General features: G+C 43.7%; 1 protein-coding gene across 3 annotated transcripts in view; it reads left to right on the top strand.

The window, feature by feature from the left end:
- Positions 1–21,979, top strand: part of AGBL3 (AGBL carboxypeptidase 3) — a 357,981-nt gene that overhangs the window by 323,202 nt on the left and 12,800 nt on the right. For all 3 annotated transcript variants that reach the window (XM_068277556.1, XM_068277557.1, XM_068277555.1), the window contains 2 exons: positions 5,220–5,336; positions 20,042–20,095. In XM_068277556.1, coding sequence (XP_068133657.1) covers positions 5,220–5,336; positions 20,042–20,095 — 171 coding nt within the window. The remainder of the gene's footprint in view (positions 1–5,219; positions 5,337–20,041; positions 20,096–21,979) is intronic.

The raw sequence follows: 21,979 nt of genomic DNA, 5'->3' as shown, positions 1-21,979 counted from the left end.
GAACTAAAGGTGGCCATACACTTATAGATTTGCAGCAGATTCGACTATCATATAGATTTCTGTCAGATGCCTGTCAAGTCGGATCTGACAGGAATCTATCTGATGTGTGCCACACACTAGTAAAGGCAGCCATACACTGGTCGATGTGCCATCAGATCGACCAGCTGACAGATCCCTATCTGATCGAATCTGATCAGAGAGGGATCGTATGGCTGCCTTTCCTGCAAACAGATTGTGAATCGATTTCAGCCTGAAACCGATCACAATCTGTTGTGGTGGTGCTACCGCCGCTCCCCCCGCCGGTATACATTACCTGAGGCTGGCTCCCGGGCGTGATGTCCCCGTCATGTGGCACCTCCGGCTCCGGCATCCGCATAGAACTTAAGCTATCACACCAGTGACAGCGGAAGTTCAAATAGAGCGCCCTCTAGTTGTACTTCCGCTGTCACTGGCATGACAGCGGAAGTTATGCGAGGATGCCGGAGGCGCCATGACAGGAGCAGTGACGGACGGGATGCCCGGGAGCCAGCCTCAGGTAATGTATACCTGATCGGATCGGCCGCCGCTAGCGACGCGCTCCCTACCCGCGGGCGATCGAGGGTAATTTCCCGCACGGCGCGATCGACGGACCGATCCGATTTCGGGAGGAAATCGGATCGGCGGGTGCGTGTTGCGCGAACGATTGGCAGCAGATTCGATCCCAGTGATCGAATCTGCTGTCGAAACTGCCGCAAATCGGGCCAGTGTATGGCCACCTTTACAGATTCCCAATAGATTTCAGATTGAAATCTATTGGAAATGTATTGGAAATCGATCTAATTGCATTATTGGACCATTAGATCCAATGCAACTCTATGGGCCATCGATCTGCTGCAACCTAGATTTTCCATCCTGTCAGATAGACCAAATCGATTGAAAACGATCAAAATTGGCCGCAAATCGATCGATAGATTTGATAGTATCGATTTCTGATCGATCAATGGCTGAAATCGTTTAAAATAAGTTAACCATCCTGTGCTATTCAGTGCACTCACGTATATAAATGAAGATCAAGCCTATCGGGCTACCGCCCAGCGATGTCCGCTGTCCTACTGTGGTTCCGGCTGTCAATTTGCCACAAATATTTAAACCTAAATGTTGAGTCCATTTTGCCACACTAATTATCCATAAGGGAGCGTAGGAAATTGTAGTATTGTGCAATTGCCTTTTTTGGAGCGATTGATTCCCACAGCATTGCATCTAACGTATTGTTCCAGTCTTTATCGGACAGTCTAGATATGATATGAGAGACATATGATTTGACCTAAAGAGCAGCTAAGGGGTTACCATGCATAAAAGGATATTTAGTAAGCAGTGTATTTTGATTCGGATATCTTCGGGAAGACGTGTGTAAACATTTTTGATGCAAGTGAGTCCTAACCTATGCCAATCCTGAAAGACGTTAGATGTGAGTAAAGGAGGAAAATCTGGATTTTTCCTAATAGAAAGGAAAACTGAAGAATGGGCATTTAGGCAATTAGTACGTCTAATGTTATGCCACAATTGCCAAATCGTGTACAAGATTGGGTTATCTACTACTTCCATTGGCAAGCACTCTTTATGCATGTGTGGAGTAGCTAAGATGTCAATGTCAGGGTAAAGGTTACAATCCAACTCAGTGGAAGAATAAATGGAGGTGTCGACGTGTGGAGGTGTCGATGTCAAATTACTTTTAACTACCTTATAACCAACCTCCTATCCAGCCATAACCGACTTCCTATCCAGCCATTGCCCACTGCATAGATTTTCCGAGCTGCACGCAGTGATCTTCTCAGGCAGCTTTGTGTGTGCTCTCCCTTCATATATTCTGAACAGAAGGATGCTACAAGGCCAGACCTTTGTTCTTTAAGGTGCCCATACACTCGTCAGATTGGCAGCAGACAGATAAGAAATGCATCTGATGATCTATCTGATGCGTTTTTAGAACATTTTTTACCAGGATAGAATTCCAATAGATTTCAGTTTGAAATCTGTTGAAATTCGATCTGATGGCATTTTTTTGCCATCAGATTTCCATTAAGGCCAATGCAAACTGATAAGCAATCTCATCAGATCGACCTAAATTTTCCACCCTGCTAGTTCGATGGAAATCCATCGAAATCGATCGAAATCGGCCGTCGATCGGTCGATTGACCAACCGATTTGCGATCGATCGATCGATCGATCGCGATCGATCGGTTGGCCAGAAAATCGGCTGAGTGTATGGGCTGCTTTAAGCATTTGGTGTGTTATTTGTGGCTTTATTTGCATTTTTAGTTAATTTTTATTTTACTTTTTCCAACTGCTAGCCCCGCAAGGATCATAACACTATGAAGGTGGGGAACTAACATTTGTATCATTTCTCTTTCAATCATCTGGTTATAAAATGTATTTTCTTGCAGTTGATTGTTACATCTTGAGGTGCATACACACGGCCAATCTAGATTGGCGATTTAATCACTTCCATCTAGCATGAAGGCCAAGAGATTTGAAATGCTATAAAAAGTTGTTCAATCAAGAGTTAATGTGAGTACCCACATTTCACGCTCCATCCGTTGCGTGGCAGAATAATTCTGCATGCCAACTCACTGCCTATAGAGTTCTATGGGCCTGTTCACAGTACTGCATTGTAACGCATTGTGTTATTCTAACTCGCTGCATACAGGCTTTGTATTAAAGCCTGTCCAGTCTCCATTGCAGTACACACTTGTAATGCGTGCATTATGCAACAAACCACTGAATCCAGCCTTACTGATCTTTCGGGCATTAGTAGTGTCTGAATCGCCCACCTTAAAGAGAACCCAAGGCGGATTTTCTAAGTATTAATAGGACACAGAGGCATGTTCTCTGCACAATGACATGCCTCTGTGTCCTTCTGGTGCCGCTGACTCCCCCCCACCCCCCGCGAGCTCTGCTGTCCCCCCTGAAAAATACCGACAGGCTAACGACAATCTGATTGTCGCTAGCCTTCTGTTTACCTGCCAGCTTTTCCATCACTGCTCCTCCGCATTGCCTCCTCCATTACAGGATCCCCCCTCTGCTCCCCGCCTCCGATAACTTCGCTCGGTTCAGTCCATTAGGAACAGATCCATTCGGTCCATTCCGATGAGCTGAATGCAAATTTGTTACATAGCTACTTTGGTTGAAAAAAGACAGTCATCGATCAGGTCCAACCAGAAAATAAATAAATAAGCATTATGTACCTTTCTCTCCTGCACCCTCACATATCTGTTGATCTGAAGGAAAGCAAAAAAAACCCCTTAGGGCTCGTTCACACTACGGGCGTTTTTGCCCTTTTTTCAAACGCGGGTGATTTTCAAAATCGCCCGAAGAACGCTTGTGCAATGATTCTCTATGACAGAGTTCACATCTGAGTGGTTTGTTTCTGATCCGCTCAGAGAAGCGCAGCATGGGCCATTTTTGAGGCGATTCAATGGAAGGTATAGGAAAAACGCAAAACGCTCACAAAATTACTTTGTGCATCGATTGCGTTGGCATTTTTAAGAGTAAATACATTGTATTTATTCTTTTCCGGGTCAAAGAGTTCACTTCCTGCGTCAGGGAGTGAATTACAAAACCGCTCGGGAAAAAAGCTTAGAAAACCGCTTAGCACAAAAACAAATCGCCCACCCAAGCGCCGGGAATCGAAAAAAAAAAAGCGTCCAGACAGGAGAAATACCAACTAACAGCTTGTACAATTATCTAGCTGACTTGGGGGTTGATTCCCTTTGTAGGATGAGATCCCCACACTTTGATTGGCCCAATATGCTGCCTGTCACTTGATGGGCAGCCTATTGGGCCTTGTCACTGGACCTGACAGGGTCCAGAGTGAGACAATCGGAGCAACCATTCATTTTGGGGTAGCGTGAGTAAGTTAGTAGTGCATGCTACAGCAGTAGCGTGCCTACTTTAAATTTTTTTATTTGCGCTGCCACACTAATCTGCGCTGCATGAGCGGCGCAGCTTAGTAAATCAACCCCTACTGATTTGTATGTGAGCCAGATGTAGCCATCAAAAGAGCCACATCTGGCTCCCGAGCCATAGGTTCCCTACCTCTAATGTAAGTATTTAAAAAGCTACTGCTGTATCAAAGCGACACAGCTTAAATAGACACTGAAGCGAAAAAAATATGATGATATTATGATTTGTATGTGTAGCACAGCTTACAAATAAAACATTAAGATCAGATACATCAGTGTAATTGTTTACAGTACAGGAAGAGTTGAGAAACTCCAGTTGTTATCTCTATGCAAACAAGCCATTAAGCTCTCCGACTAAGTTAGTCCTGGATAGGGCTGTTATCTGACTTTTATTATCTCAACTGTTCCTGGACTATTTACTTTTCCTCTACTAGAGGAGAGGTCATTACTTCACCGACTGCTCTGAAAGACTCATTTTGAATGCTGAGTGTTGTGTAATCTGCACATATTATAGAATGATGCAATGTTAGAAAAAACACTATATACCTGAAAATAAAAGTATGAGAATATTTTCTTTGCTGCTAATCTTCTAGTAATTATTCATAGTACACAACCAATTCACTATATCATATATTTTTTTTCCGCTTCAGTGTCTCTTTAAGTGTCAAAAATGTCAGGAACTTTAAGGGGTGAAAACTGTGGAACGCAAACCAGTTAAATTTCATCTGCCATCTGTCTGCTGTTGAGATCAAGTTGTAAAATGTCACTATCCGTCTTGGTGTTAACTCTGCATAATTGTGTATAATCTCCAAAGATGGCTACATTACTCTGTATTAAATCCCCATTAAGAGATTGTCCTTTACAACTTTTTTGGATTGGCTGGATGAAGCGAGTGGCGACGGAGGCTGACGGATCAATGCTAAACTATTAGAATGGTGGGGTCCGATCTCACTAGGCTGCTCGCCACGTACGTTTCACAAAATACTCACATGCTGCCATCCATTTGGGTCCTCCCGCCTTCAGTTAGCTGACTGCTGCTGGTGTAATCAGTACTGAGGCACGCAACAGAGATGGACTGGGCTTGTTTGTTTAGCCACAGATGTCCTCTTGTCCTTTCTATAGATTTATTGATTTAAAAAAATCAAGTGACACATATTACTATCTAATGGATTTATATAGCGCCAACGTATTATGCAGCACTAACATGTATCAGAAGCAGTAGTATACTAGAATCACTTTCTTTATCTTTTTATGCTTATGTATTCAATGTTGTCTTCTCAGGTCAAACTGGGTTCTTTAGAGAAGCCGCTGAAGTGTCGGGGAGGGTGCAGGCGAAGCGTTGGTGCTACCAGCAGACAGAAGAGGGAGCCGCTGCTCCGAGATCTGGATGCAAGAAAGGTATGGACCAGAGGCGGGACAAGGCCCTCCAGCACCCAAGGCTGAGTCACCAAAGTGCGCCCCCCATCCCTCCCATCCCAGCCGTCACACACCGATTGCTATTAGACTAAAGGTGGCCACTAACGATCCAATTTCTAGCGAAAAATCATTTGAGCCATCAGATAATTCTGATTGGAAGAAAAATTGTTCACTACACCAACGAACCAATCTTTGCTTCCTATCTATCACAAGCAACTAGAAAATCCAAATTTTGGTTTGACCAAAATCCACTCAGATGACTAATCGTTTGTAATCGATTGTGCCCATCAATGGTCATTATTTACAACCAATCCAATCAGAATTTCTGATCGCTCAAATTATTTTTCGCTGGAAATTGGACCATTAGTGGCATACAATTTTTAAAATATCTGTTCAATTCAAGAATAGAAATCAATTTTTCTGACTGATTTTAACATTTCTAAAATATGACCAATGTACCACACACATATGTTCAATTTTTCCCCAATTATGATAAAAATGATTAGAAACTCTGAGAAAATTGCTAGGGTGTGTATATTAATAAATTGACAATCTAACACACACCATACAATCTTTAGAAAAAATTGAAGAAAAATTTCCAGCATTCTGGATTGATGAAAATCGAAAAAAATGGGAAATCCGATCAGATTTTTCAGTCGAATGAAAAAAAGCTTTCGATTTTTTTCGGGAGATCTGTTCTTTTTTATCAAATTGCTGTAAAATTGGATCATTTTATTGTATGGTGTGTCACCACCTTAAGAGTTACCCCAGCCCCCCAACACTTTACAGCAGATCAGAGATGAAAAACTAACTATAACAAGTAACTTGTCTATATATCTTATCTAAAGTTTAGATAGTTTACACAGCGAATCTAGCTGCAAACAGCTTCAATAGAATATGATTATTTCTTCCTGTGATACGACAGCAGCCATGTTGTTTGTAAACATTACACACAGCAAGCTTATCAAAGCTTATCTGCCTCTTCTGTGAAAAAAAACGAATCCCCCCTCCTCCTCCCTCCTCCCCTCTGCCTCTGAAATCTCTGGCTAGTAATACCTTCCCCTCCTTCTGCCCAGACTAAGCTCCCATGAGCCCTTGCTACTGCCAAGGCTCTCTGAAAAACTGTGGGCGAGGCTTGTTTAGTTTTTAGGGAATTAGAGTATTAAAACAATTACAAAAAAGTATTTGGCTTGAGGAATGCCCTATAAACAATAGGAAAGGAACACAATTATGCAATGAGTCAGATCCACTTTAATCTCTATTTGATGGCTTGCAGTCACTGCCATGTAGCCCCTTTTCTTATTTCTCTCTGCCTCAAAAACAATAGGGGGATGACAGCTGAGTGAGTTGTGTGCCCGCTCCTACACTGAGCCCTCAGGCTGGAGCCCCTCTCTCTTCCTCGGCCCGGCCATGGTATAGGCCACTGCTTGTATCCCCACTTACAGATATAAAATAGTATTATTATATTTTTTTATAATATTCTGAATTGTATTCTTTAGGGCCTGTTTCCACCTTAGCCGAATATGCAGTGTTTCCGCGAATGCGAGATGGACGGGGAAACACTGCCTATTCAGACACCAGCATGCTGTCCGAATCTTTTTCCAGTGTGATTCATTCATACAGTGACATCAACCAAAAAGACACCTTAAACTGGTTGCTTAGCTGTCAAGCCAAAGCGATATATGTCATAGAAATAAGCACTTCCACTCTCAAATAAAGTGAAAATTCAATACAAAGTTTATTAGGGACATATCCCTTTAAAAACAATTAAAACACAATACAATAAAATCCCTCACAACCACCTGCCTGTTAGCAGATTCCCTGCAGCATATATTATAACAATGATACCCAACAATACAATAATTATGCAAACCGGGTAGGTCAATAATCCAAAGTGCTATGTGCTGTGAATAGTGCAAAAACTGCCAATTATTGTGAACTGTAACAACAATGAACCTAGTGAGTGCAAAATTATGGTGTCCTGGCTGAAAAGTGTCCAAGTGATGATTGGCCAAAGCGGCTAAAGTGTCATGTGCACACTACAACTAAAAAGATGTATGAAATTTCATCCCACAATGAATTGATACAGTGGGTGCATTGTAGCAAGGACTTACCCGTGTCGGTGTGCTGCAGGGAAGAGGGAAGGCCCTCCTTGCTGCAGGGAATCTGCTAACGGGCAGGTGGTTGTGAGGGATTTTATTGTATTGTGTTTTAATTGTTTTTAAAGGGATATGTCCCTAATAAACTTTGTATTGAATTTTCACTTTATTTGAGAGTGGAAGTGCTTATTTCTATGACATATATCGCTTTGGCTTGACAGCTAAGCAACCAGTTTAAGGTGTCTTTTTGGTTGATGTGTATGTTGAATCACCTTATGGTTATACCATTGATTTGATTACCTTGCTCGAGTTTTGTTTTGCTTGTCATTCATACAGTGATACAACATAAAAACATTGTGGTTCAATAATTCCTGCTGAAGCAATTTAGGAAGACAAAGGTTCAGGATCTGTGGCCAGCCAACCACTAAAACTTTGATGTATAGATACTGGTAACCATAGCTCCCAACTGTCCCTTTTTCAGAGGGACAGTCCCTTTTTGGGAGCCCTGTCCCTCTGTCTCTCTTTCCCCCTCATTTGTCCCTCTTTCAGGAGTTTGTCCCTCTTTCTATATAAATATATATATTTCTCTACTAAAAATGTGTTTGATTAACTCTAAACTTTATTCCCAACCTTTACATTGATATATTGCTAATTTTAAATTGTTAATATGAAGGAACATGAACCAGGATAGAAAGGACCAGTGTGGTTTGAATTATAAAACAACATATGTTTCTTGTAAAATCTTTATGGTATGCGTAACTAGAAGCGTGGTGAGGGCGTGGTCAGGGGTGTGGCTTAAGTGTCCCTTTTTCTCATCTCAAAAAGTTGGGAGGTATGCTGGTAACTGAAGCTAGGCAGATATGGAGGCTGCCATATTTATTTCCATTTAAGCAATACCAGTTGCCTGGCTGTCCTGCTGATTCTGCCTATAATACTTTTAGCCATAGACCCTGAACAAGCTTTCAACAGATCAGGTGTTTATGACATTGCCATATTGTCAGATCTGACATGATAAAATGCATGCTTGTTTCTGGTATGATTCAGACACTACTGCTGCTAAATAGATTAGCAGAGCTGCCAGGCAACTGGCATTGTTTAACTACTTAACAACCGCCCCACACCAATGGGCGTGGTCGCGGCGGCAGCCCCAGGGCCACCTAACGCCAATTGGCGTCAAGCCGTGGGTCTCTATATTTGCATGAGATCGCACGCACATCTCATGCTCGAAGGGCGGAGCTCCGCCCCCTCTTCAGTCTCCGAGCGGCTATTGCCGCCCGGGAGACTGTTAGACGGCGTGATTGACGTCTATTTACATAGTGCAGCGCTGCGATCGGCTGTCTCCATGGGGGACAAGAGAGCGATCAGCTGTCATAGGCAGAAGCCTATGACAGCCGATCGCGTGATTGGCCGGCTGGGGGGAGGGAGGGGATTTGTTAGAGGAAAAAAAAAAGAAGAATTAGTAAAAAAAAACATTAAAAAAAGTAACATAAATACTTATTAAAACATAAATAAACACAAGGGGGGGCGATCAGACCCCACCAACAGAGAGCTCAGTTGGTGGGGAGAAAAGGGGGGGGGGGAATCACTTGTGTGCTGAGTTGTACGGGCCTGAAATGGGCCTATGCCTTAAAGCTGCAGTGGCCCATTAAGTTAAAATTGCTCTAGTCTTTTGGTGGCGGTTTCCACTGCAGTCCTCAAGTGGTTAAAAGGAAATAAATATGGCAGCCTCCACATTCTTCTCACATCAGTTATCCTTTATGTACCTATAAGTTGTAGCCTCTGAGTCACATCAGTAAATCTACTAGGCACTTGGTCATGTAGTTTTGTCCCAGGTTTTACTCCTTGGTATGACATTACCTGTGCAGGGTTTATAAGGGTGTATGTCAGCCATTACGGGCTAGTTCACAGTGCTCCTTTGTGTTGTAGAATAACTCTGCATGTCAGCTCACTGTCTATACAGTTCACTGGGCCTGTCCACAGTACATCATTGTAACAGATGTAACCCAACCTATGGCAATATGACCAGTACTAACGCCAGCACAATTAGCGTGACTCACGGTACATGGGTAATGCAAGTTTTACCGGCGCTACATAAATCATACATCAGCAGAGGAATGTGTGCATCAAACACCAAGTTAAAACCTGATATATCTGGCTTTGCATATTTAGCCTAATTGGCTTAATCACGAGGCATTGCTCATGCAAATTTGCATTTGCTTTCGCATGCCATAATATACAGGGTCTAAAACGAATCTACCACAAAACAGGTGCCTGACGGGGATTCGTTCGCGCAACATTTAGCACTATCCAGGGGCACCACAGGGAGGCCCCCCCTTGCCCCATCAACTGGGGAGCCGCAGAGCTCCAAGCCCTCTCACTGCTCAGAAACCCTGTAGCAGCACCCCGGAGGGGGATGCTGGGAAGTGCAGGCTGCCCCTCCAAGTGTGGCCGGCGCCGGGAAGAGCCGCTCACACCCGCCTCCCAAAAAACAGGCACCTACCTGGCTGGATACTGTAATGGTTAAGGGCTCTGCCTCTGACACAGGCGACCAGGGTTCGAATCTCGGCTCTGCCTGTTCAGTAAGCCATCACCTATTCCAGTAGGAGACCTTAGGCAAGTCTCCCTAACACTGCTACTGCCTATAGAGCGCGCCCTAGTGGCTGCAGCTCTGGTGCTTTAAGTCCGCCAGGAGAAAAGCACGATATAAATGTTATTTGTCTCTTGTCTCTACCTTACAACGTCCATGTGTATCATTACACTCTGACATATGAGCACTACATAAATCATAGTAGGCCATAGTGTGAACTGAGCCTTCATAAATCCCTTCATGAGGTGTACATATGTTTGTAAATGTGATAAAGGAGGGCCTCAAATTTCCACAGAACTAGGACAATAAAATATTGTGATATCAGAAACCTACTGTAAAACCATATTATTGTGTTATCATAACTATAAAAGAATCGATCAATAAATAATAAAAAACCAACAACCTTGCAATAGTAAAATACCACAGATATTGTGCATAATAATCATAGTGATATCATTCAGTGTTACATCAGAGCTTCGCTGTGCCTAGTGACTGATAACATATGCAGCTCATTTGTAATGATGAATAATGAGGCTTCACATTAAATACTCTGATTGTAATGCATGTGAATAAGCTCCGATTGTAATGATTATAATGCATGTGGATGGGGAAAATAAGATGGTATTATTATAATGCATTATTATAATCTCAGCTTATTTTCCCCTCCCACATGCATTATATTCATTACCACTGGAGCTTATTCACATGCATTATAATCAGTAATCAGTATATTTACAGTAGTGGCTCCTCTTCATCCAGCCCGAGAAATGATCTTCATACATTATACCCACTATGGAGAACAGCCAATCTTTGATTTCACACTGAATAATATTATGATTGTTATGTATGAGATGTGTACGGTTTTACTACTATGTCGTTGTTTTTAAATTATCATTTTTATTATGCTTACAATATTAATTTATGAATGATTTTGTCAGTGTTTGACCATTGTAAAATCTTTCCTCTGCCTGATTTACATTCTGAAATGTATCACAAGTGGTGACATCTTTAGTCCTGTCAGGTGCAGCTCTGCAGAATGTTTGTTTCTGAGCATTCCAAAGCCAGTGAAAATAATGCCTGGCCTCCCAGAATGCTCTGGGTGGAGAAGTCCGCATAGCTAAACAGCCTAGGCTAAGCATCGCTGGCAGGTCTGGGCAACAGACCAATATATAGCTATAGGAAGTGTTTGTGATACTGAGACTAGGAAAATTACCCTATCCTGAATACGCTTGTTTCTGGTGTTATTCAGACACTACTGCCGCCAAATTGATCAGCAGGCTAGCCAGGTAACTTGTATTGTTTTTAAAAAGAAATAAATATGGCAGCCAGGCCTGGATTTTCCTCAAAGGTAATATTCTGGCACCTTAGACTTTGCCCGCCATGAACCTACAATCCCCCCCGCTATGAACCTACAACCCCCCGCTGAACAGTACTGCAAGTGTGCTGACTGTCCCAGCTTTCACTTCTCCCTTACTTCCCCTGCCCGTCATAGATAGCTAGAGGTGCCCCTTAGAATTAGGTAGCCAGAAGTACCCACAGTAATAAATAGCTAGTGGTGCCTCCAAGTATTAGAGGTAGCCAGTTACCTTCAGTATTAAAGAGAACCCGAGGTGGGTACGGCGATACCACATGTGTGACACTTTTTTGCAGCCTAGGTGCGCTAAGGGGCCCAACGTCCTAATCACAGGTCATTTTGAGGCATTTGTTTTGTAGACTACTCCTCACGGTTTAGGGCCCCTAAAATGCCAGGGCAGTATAGGAACCCCACAAGTGACCCCATTTTAGAAAGAAGACACCCCAAGGTATTCCGTTAGGAGTATGGTGAGTTCATAGAAGATTTTATTTTTTGTCACAAGTTAGTGAAAATTGACACTTTGTGAAAAAAAACAATAAAAATCAATTTCCGCTAACTTTTGACAAAAAATAAAATCTTCTATGAACTCGTCATACACCTAACAGAATACCTTGGGGTGTCTTTTTTTCTAAAATGGGGTCACTTGTAGGGTTCCTATACCGCCCTGGCATTTTACGGGCCCAAAACCGTGAGTAGTCTGGAAACCAAATGTCTCAAAATGACTGTTCAGGGGTATAAGCATCTAAAAATTTTGATGACAGGTGGTCTATGAGGGGGCGAATTTTGTGGAACCGGTCATAAGCAGGGTGGCCTTTTAGATGACAGGTTGTATTGGGCCTGATCTGATGGATAGGAGTGCTAAGGGGGTGACAGGAGGTGATTGATGGGTGTCTCAGGGGGTGGTTAGAGGGGAAAATAGATGCAATCAATGCACTGGGGAGGTGATCGGAAGGGGGTCTGAGGGGGATCTGAGGGTTTGGCCGAGTGATCAGGAGCCCACACGGGGCAAATTAGGGCCTGATCTGATGGGTAGGTGTGCTAGGGGGTGACAGGAGGTGATTGATGGGTGTCTCAAGGTGTGATTAGAGGGGGGAATAGATGCAAGCAATGCACTGGCGAGGGGATCAGGGCTGGGGTCTGAGGGCGTTCTGAGGGTATGGGCGGGTGATTGAGTGCCCTAGGGGCAGATAGGGGTCTAATCTGATGGGTAGCAGTGACAGGGGGTGATTGATGGGTAATTAGTGGGTGTTTAGAGGAGACAATAGATGTAAACACTGCACTTGGGAGGTGATCTGATGTCGGATCTGCGGGCGATCTATTGGTGTGGGTGGGTGATCAGATTGCCCGCAAGGGGCAGGTTAGGGGCTGATTGATGGGTGGCAGTGACAGGGGGTGATTGATGGGTGGCAGTGACAGGGGGTGATTGATGGGTGATTGACAGGTGATTGACAGGTGATCAGTGGGTTATTACAGGGAAGGACAGATGTAAATAATGCCCTGGCGAATTGATAAGGGGGGGTCTGAGGGCAATCTGAGCGTGTAGGCGGGTGATTGGGTGCCCGCAAGGGGCAGATTAGGGTCTGATCTGATGGGTAACAGTGACAGGTGGTGATAGGGGGTGATTGATGGGTGATTGATGGGTAATTAGTGGGTGTTTAGAGGAGAGAATAGATGTAAACACTGTGCTTGGGTGGTGATCTGATGTCGGATCTGCGGGCGATCTATTGGTGTGGGTAGGTGATCAGATTGCCCGCAAGGGGCAGGTTAGGGGCTGATTGATGGGTGGCAGTGACAGGGGGTGATTGATGGGTGGCAGTGACAGGGGGTGATTGATGGGTGATTGACAGGTGATCAGTGGGTTATTACAGGGAAGGACAGATGTAAATAATTCCCTGGCGAATTGATAAGGGGGGGTCTGAGGGCAATCTGAGCGTGTAGGCGGGTGATTGGGTGCCCGCAAGGGGCAGATTAGGGTCTGATCTGATGGGTAACAGTGACAGGTGGTGATAGGGGGTGATTGATGGGTGATTGATGGGTAATTAGTGGGTGTTTAGAGGAGAGAATAGATGTAAACACTGCGCTTGGGTGGTGATCTGATGTCGGATCTGCGGGCGATCTATTGGTGTGGGTGGGTGATCAGATTGCCCGCAAGGGGCAGGTTAGGGGCTGATTGATGGGTGGCAGTGACAGGGGGTGATTGATGGGTGATTGACAGGTGATTGACAGGAGATCAGGGGGGATAGATGCATACAGTACATGGGGGGGGGGTCTGGGGAGAATCTGAGGGGTGGGGGGGTGATCAGGAGGGGGCAGGGGGGGGATAAAAAAAAAATAGCGTTGACAGATAGTGACAGGGAGTGATTGATGGGTGATTAGGGGGGTGATTGGGTGTAAACATGGGTCTAGGGGGTGGGCAGGGGGGGGGTCTGAGGGGTGCTGTGGGCGATTAGGGGGCAGGGGGGGGGGAAATCAGTGTGCTTGGTGCAGACTAGGGTGGCTGCAGCCTGCCCTGGTGGTCCCTCAGACACTGGGGCCACCAGGGCAGGAGGCAGCCTGTATAATACACTTTGTAAACATTACAAAGTGTATTATACACTTTGTATGCGGCGATCGTCGGGATGTTGCGGCGGGTGAGCGGAGCCAGGCGGCGGCGGAGGATCGCGTCACGGATGACGCGATCGCTCCGCCCATGCCCCTACAAGGACCGCCACCATTTGTCAATACGGCGGTCCTTGCGGGGTCCACTTCCCGGCCGCCAATTGTCAATACGGCGGTCGGGAAGTGGTTAATATATAATTTTTAGCAGCTTTGAATACAACGGCAACTTTAAGAGCAAATAAACTGTACTTTGGGAACTTGTAATTTGTAAATGGACAATACTTGCACAAAAGCAAATATGGTAACTGTATGGGTGATAAAGTAGGAAAACACATTTTTATTGAATGTTATGTCAGTTTTATTCCACTTTAATGAGTCTCCGTGGAGTAACTATTAACCACTTGAGGACCCACCCTTTACCCCCCCTTAAGGACCAGCGTTGTTTTAGCTGATCTGTGCTGGGTGGGCTGTGCAGCCCCCAGCACAGATCAGGGTGCAGGCAGAGCGACCAGATCGCCCCCCTTTTCTCTCCACTAGGGGGATGATGTGCTGGGGGGGGGGTCTGATCGCTCCTGCCTGCCTGGGTGTTGTGGGGGGGGGGGGGGGGCACTTCAAAGCCCCTCTCCGCGGCGAAATTCCCCCCTCCCTCTCATCCCTGTCCCCCCTGGCAATCTGGGCTGCACAGGACGCTATCCGTCCTGTGCAGCCAGTGACAGGCTGTCCCCTGTCACATGGCGGCGATCCCCGGCCGCTGATTGGCCGGGGATTGCCGATCTGCCTTACGGCGCTGCTGTGTAGCAGCGCCGTACAATGTAAACAAAGCGGATTATTTCCGCTTGTGTTTACATTTAGCCTGCGAGCCGCGAACGGAGGCCCGCAGGCTATTCACTGAGCCCCCCGCCGTGAATTGACAGGAAGCAGCCGCTCGCGCGAGCGGCTGCTTCCTGATTAATTAGCCTGCAGCCGGTGACGCAGAATTGCGTCGCTGGTCCTGCAGCTGCCACTTTGCCGACGCGCGGTATGAGTGCGCGGTCGGCAAGTGGTTAATATGGGAATGCAGTATACATTTTAGTAACTTTCATATCCCTGCTGAGCACCCCCACAGTTCTTCTTGAGGATTACACTGAGTTTGTATGTTATCTCAGTCATGTAGGATCACAGCAATGCATTAAAGGACAACTAAAGTGAAAAGAATATAGAGGCTGCCATCAGGGCCGGATTTACCATAAGGCACTGTAGGCATGTGCCTACAGGCACCCGTTGATGGAAAGGTGGCTCACTCTCCTCCCCGAGCGCCTCCCTCCCTCCATCCCTATCATAGCTCTGATGAGAGTGTAAATGAGAGGTTACTCACCCTGTTCTTGATATTTCACTGACAAGATCTTCCTTCAGTCAGGGACACCCCTAGCTACTTAAAGAGAACCTGAGGTGTGTTTAAAGAATGTTATCTGCATACAGAGGCTGGATCTGCCTATACAGCCCAGCCCCTGTTGCTATCCCAAACCCCACTAAGGTCCCCCTGCACTCTGCAATCTCTCATATATCACAGCCGTGCTGTGAGACTGTGTTTACATCTGTAGTGTCAGTCTCAGCTGCTCCCCCGCCTCCTGCATAGCTCCGGTCCCTGCCCCCGTCCCTTCCCTCCAATCAGCAGGGAGGGAAGGGATGCAGGCGGGGACTGGAGTTCTGCAGGAGGCAGGGAGAGCAGCAGACTGACACTATAGAGATAAAGACAGCCAGCTCTGACAAGCTGTTTGTCAGCAGCGCTGGCTGTGATTTATGAGGGATTGCACATGGCGGCGATCCCCGGCCGCTGATTGGCCGGGGATCGCCGATCTGCCTTACGGCGCTGCTGCGCAGCAGCGCCGTACAATGTAAACAAAGCGGATTATTTCCGCTTGTGTTTACATTTAGCCTGCGAGCCGCGATCGGCGGCCCGCAGGCTGTTCACTGAGCCCCCCGCCGTGAATTGACAGGAAGGGCCCTAAACCATGAGGAGTAGTCTGGAAATCAAATGCCGCAAAATGACCTGTGAAATCCTAAAGGTACTCATTGGACTTTGGGCCCCTTAGCACAGTTAGGGTGCAAAAAAGTGCCACACATGTGGTATCGCCATACTCGGGAGAAGTAGTATAATGTGTTTTGTGGTGTATTTTTACACATACCCATGCTGGGTGGGAGAAATATCTCTGTAAATGACAATCTTTTGATTTTTTTTACACACAATTGTCCATTTACAGAGATATTTCTCCCACCCAGCATGGGTATGTGTAAAAATACACCTTAAAACACATTGTACTACTTCTCCTGAGTACGGCAATACCACATGTGTGGCACTTTTTTGCAGCCTAACTGCGCTAAGGGGTCCAAAGTCCAATGAGCACCTTTAGGCTTTACAGGTGTGCTTACAATTTGGCACCCCCCAAAATGCCAGGACAGTAAACACACCCCACAAATGACCCCATTTTGGAAAGTAGACACTTCAAGGTATTCAGAGAGGGGCATGGTGAGTCCGTGGCAGATTTCATTTTTTTTTTGTCGCAAGTTAGAAGAAATTGAAACTTTTTTTTTTCTTTTTTTTTTGTCACAAAGTGTCATTTTCCACTTACTTATGACAAAAAATAATATCTTCTATGAACTCACTATGCCTCTCAGTGAATACTTTGGGATGTCTTCTTTCCAAAATGGGGTAATTTGGGGGGTATTTATACTATCCTGGAATTCTAGCCCCTCATGAAACATGACAGGGGGTCAGAAAAGTCATAGATGCTTGAAAATGGGAAAATTTACTTTTTGCACCATAGTTTGTAAATGCTATAACTTTTACCCAAACCAATAAATATAGGCTGAATGTTTTTTTTTTTCATCAAAAACATGTTTGTCCACATTTTTCGCGCTGCATGTATACAGAAATTTTACTTTATTTGAAAAATGTCAGCACAGAAAGTTAAAAAAATCATTTTTTTGCCAAAATTCATGTCTTTTTTGATTAATATAATAAAAAGTAAAAATCGCAGCAGCAATCAAATAGCGCCAAAAGAAAGCTGTATTAGTGACAAGAAAAGGAGCCAAAATTCATTTAGGTGGTAGGTTGTGTGAGCGAGCAATAAACCGTGAAAGCTGCAGTGGTCTGAATGGAAAAAAAGTGCCTGGTCCTTAAGGGGGTTAAAGCCCACGGTCCTCAAGTGGTTAAAATATTCTCTTCTGAACTGTGTGCATGCTTGAAGCAGAGAGAGCTTTTTTTCAGGTCAGCTAGCAATGTAACAGTGGAATGTAAACAAAACATAATATCTCCTTTTGGGATGCAGATCATAAGCTGCAGGAGCTTCCCACTGCAGAGCAAAGTGCTGTTCTGCTACAAATTCTTTTTTTTTTCTGGTAGTAGGTTAAAAGCTGTAAGTAATCATTTAGAGCAAAGAAGAATACTGAGTTTCAGACCACTTTAACAATGCATTTGTAATCATACAGTCTGTACATATGGATCGCACAGTAAACTCACAAAATCCTGGCCATCAATAGGTCAGGATGGAAACATGCTAATGCAGATAAAACCAGCATGATTGTGGGGCACCGTATGCGCATAAGGTAAAAAAAAGTGCCCCAAACCGGAAAGCACCTCAACAAAGGGAAGCCTCAGGGGCACAACAACAAATCATGGGGGCACCTCAGCAAAAATTTGATGGGGCCTCCATAATGTCCACAACCCTTCCCTTGCCTCCCTTTGGTGACCCTCACAACATGGTGGCCCATCTCACAAGGGTCATAAAACAAGTGTGGCCATCAGGATCTTTACACCCATAACATCTATAGCCACAAAACACCTGATCTGAAATTTTAGAAAAAGGAATGGTTAGTAGTTGGGGCCCTCCCACATCTCTGGGCCCCCCAGTGGTCGCAGGGGCTAATCCCTGGTTACATCCCTGCTCTGGATAATCCAAAGGCTTCCCCTGTCTTCCTTCATCGGCCCCTGCCAGGAGCTTGTCCACATTGCACCGGCTGGCTTGTGCTACGCTTTTTTGCCAAAGCCCAAGCGGGTCCATGCTGCAGAAGTGACGTTCCACACAATGGTCCAATCAAAATTGCAAGCCTTTATTAAATTGTGTAAATGTGTTTGCCGACAAATGTGTTTGCACAAGAGCCGTGAGCTTCAGCAGGGACACAGTGCTAGAACGCTGAGGTGGAGGGAGAAGAGGAAGTCTCTGGAGTATCAAGAGACTTCCCTCTCCTGAGGTAAGTATACATATCTTTTTCATTTGCAAACAGGTTTGCTTCAAGTGTGAAACACATACTGATACAGTCTATGGCCTCAATTCACTAAGATCATGCTGGAGATAATAAGGCAAGAGAAAACTTACCTCCACACAGTGAGAGAGTTATCTTATCTCTTCATTCCTTAAAGAGAATCTGTATAGTTAAAATCGCACAAAAGTAAACATACCAGTGCATTAGGGGACATCTCCTATTACCCTCTGACACAATTTCGCCGCTCCTCGCCGCATTAAAAGTGGTTAAAAACAGTTTTAAAAAGTTTGTTTATAAACAAACAAAATGGCCACCAAAACAGGAAGTAGGTTGATGTACAGTATGTCCACACATAGAAAATACATTCATACACAAGCAGGCTGTATACAGCCTTCCTTTTTAATCTCAAGAGATTATTTGTGTGTTTCTTTCCCCCTGTTCTCATGCACTGAAGTTTCAGGCTGCTTGTTTCTTCCTGCAAACAGCTTTGCCCTTGTCTGTAATTCTTCAGTATGTGAAAGCCCAGCCAGCTCAGAGGACGATTTATCCAGCTTGTAAGAGAGAAGAGAGAAGCTGCTCTAATCCTAAATAACACACAGGCAGTGTGCATACAGGGGCCTGGAAGGGGGAGTTCATAGCAGAACCACAACACTGAAGAACTTGGCAGCCTTCCAGACACAGGCTGACAAGTCTGACAAGAGAGAGATAAGTTGATTTATTACAGAGATGGTGATAGTAGAACGTGCTGCAGTAAGCCAAAACACATTAGAATAGCTTTTTGAACTTGTAGGATGATAAAAAACAGAATGCAATTTTTGTTACAGAGTCTCTTTAAGTTACCTCCTCTGTAGTTATTTTACCTCCACTGTAGTTAATTTACCCTCTCTGTAGTTAATTTACCTCCTCTGTAGTTATTTTCACAGGCAGTTAATTAACAGCCTGTCTTTAACTCTGGAGTTATTTTAAGGATTGGAGAGTTAACTTAAAGACAGAAGAGTTAACTTTAGGCTTGCCTGAGGTAAAATGTTTCCTGAATACTACATGCCTTATCACCATGGTAACAACTCTAGAAGAGTTATTAAAGAGACACTGAAGCGAAAAAAAAAATATGATATAGTGAATTGGTTGTGTACTATGAATAATTACTAGAAGATTAGCAGCAAAGAAAATATTCTCATACTTTTATTTTCAGGTATATAGTGTTTTTTCTAACATTGCATCATTCTATAATAGGTGCAGATTACACAACACTCAGCATTCAAAATGAGTCTTTCAGAGCAGTCTGTGAAGTAATGACCTCTCCTCTAGCAAGGGAAAAGTAAATAGTCCAGGAACAGTTGAGATAATAAAAGTCAGATAACAGCTCTCTCCACGACTAACTTAGTCGGAGAGCTTAATGGCTTGTTTGCATAGAGATAACAACTGGAGTTTCTCAAATCTTCCTGTACTGGAAACAATTACACTGATGTATCTGATCTTAATGTTTTATTTCTTAGCTGTGCTACACATACAAATCATAATATCATCATTTTTTTTTCGCTTTAGTGTCTCTTTAAAGACAGAAGATAAGCTTAGTGAATTGAGGCCATTGTCCTGTTTGTTTGGGGGGTTTTCTGCTATTAGGTGGTTTGAGTCTTTGAAAAGTTAAGGCATGTCTACTAAAAGTTTTACTGTTTTAAACCTTTATACACCTCTTAAGTCATTCCACTACAAATACTGAATTTGCATTATAGTTGCATTATATGTACATTGCAATGCAAAACCAGCCTGAGAGATAAAAAATGTAAATGTGTTTTGTTTTTTTAAGGTGTCCGTCATCTATCTCATGTTCAACGCTAATGGACAAGTCATTACCACCAAGGTGAGTGAAAGCTTTAAAGTTCCTGGAGATTTTTGCAGACGCATCCGAAGCTGAAATAGATACATTTTGTTTACATAAATGTATCTAAGTGTTGAATGTGACTCATCTCTCTGACTGAGAAGGAGCTTGGAGGACAGCCAAAGAGTGTGTAACTGTTTATCAATAGATACATGTAACTAAATAGAATGTATCTATCTGAACTTCTGCATATCTCTCCACTGACCTTTAAACCTCTGTGTTTAACCCTTCCAATGCTGGTCTAGTAAAAAAAAAATGCTTTTTGCATATAATATGCTGTAAATAATATTTTAGAGCAAAGTTGAAATGCAGGGTTGTATTCCGCTTTAATACCAGCATCATTTTTGTAAAGGGAATCTCATGATCTATCTGAAATAAAGGTGACTGTATGTAATTATTAGTTTTTGTTGTGAAACAAATTGTACTGGTTATTTTTTTCCTCAGCATTTTTGGTACTAAGCATGTAAGCTTAAAGCAAGCCTGAAATGGAAATAAACTTAAGAGATAATTAATTGTATATTTAGTAGGAATGATAAATATATCTTTCCTGCAGTCTCACATTTTTTAATTTCAGTTTAAGGGACTGCAAGTGTAATGTGAAGTGTAAGCAGCAGCCATGACATTGTGAGGTAGAATCATTCAGCCCCCAGGGGAGAAATTACCATTTGAAGTGTTCAGCACTGCATCCTTATTAGGAATGTTTGTGCAGACAGATAAAAGTGTTTATTCTTCAATTCACTTTTCAAAGCAACCAGGCTCCTTTCCACTGCTGTGACTGCCTTCTTTGCATAGATAAAAGTACTAGTCTATTATCTCTTGGGATGCAAAAAGCTGATAAGACTTCAATCCAACTGTTGGATTGACTTCTTATCAGTTGTTTCAGCTTTTTGAACAATAGCAAAATACTTTTTTAGCTGTTTCAACTTGTTTCACAACAAAAGTTGTTCAACAATTGTGCTGCATAAAAGACCGCTGTTGAGCGTGTGTATGGGGTTTAAGCTGTACGTAGCAAAGACAATACGTTGATATATCGGCACTACTGATGGGAGTTTGCAGTGTAGTATGCTGTAATAGTCAGGTTTTGTGCACAGGAGCTGCTCCCAAAGCTGTGGGGTTTTCAGTGGTAAACTAGCAGAAAGTTGGAGAAAGTGCACTTCAATTGTGCTTGAACCTGTTTATTATAAATAGACACATTAAAATTGCACTTATGCCACATACACACTCTCAACAAAAGTCTTTTAAATGCACGATTATCAAACAACTTGAAGAAGTTGGACAACTTCTGTCAAGTAAAGTTGGACAACTTTTATCAAGACGACAAGGCATTATCATTGATAAGAGGTGACCAACAGTTGGGTTGACTTGAGCTGTGTCTTATCAGTGGTTGCTCGCCTCTTATCAGTAATAAAGCCTTGTCGTCTTGACAAAAGTTGTCCAACTTCTTCAAGTTGTTTGATAATCGTGCATTTAAAAGACTTTTGTTGAGCATGTGTATGAGCCTTTACAATGAAGTAGTTAAGTCTGCACATGTAGATAACCCCTTGCAACGAATCCCTTAGAACCTTTAGCGGAGCCAAGGCTCTAGGCAATGATGCTCCAGACACTGGACAGGGACAATGTGTGTGGGGGGCAGGGAAGGGGATTGGACTGAAAATCCATATGCCTCCTGCAAAGTATCCTTGCCTCGATGTTGGGGACAACCCCCCATGTTAGAAGTAAAAGAATGTGTACAAAAGGTAAATGCTCAAGTTCAAAATTGAGCAAAACACATTCTCAAATGTTCACTTTGATTGGTGTAAATTATAAAAAAAATTTTTGGGGAACTCCAACTGTGTAGCTGTGCTTGCCCGAGTCTCTGCACTTATC

Source organism: Hyperolius riggenbachi, chromosome 3 (assembly GCF_040937935.1).
Source record: "Hyperolius riggenbachi isolate aHypRig1 chromosome 3, aHypRig1.pri, whole genome shotgun sequence".
Classification (NCBI taxonomy): domain Eukaryota; kingdom Metazoa; phylum Chordata; class Amphibia; order Anura; family Hyperoliidae; genus Hyperolius; species Hyperolius riggenbachi.
This window is presented reverse-complemented; position numbering and strand designations above follow the sequence as displayed.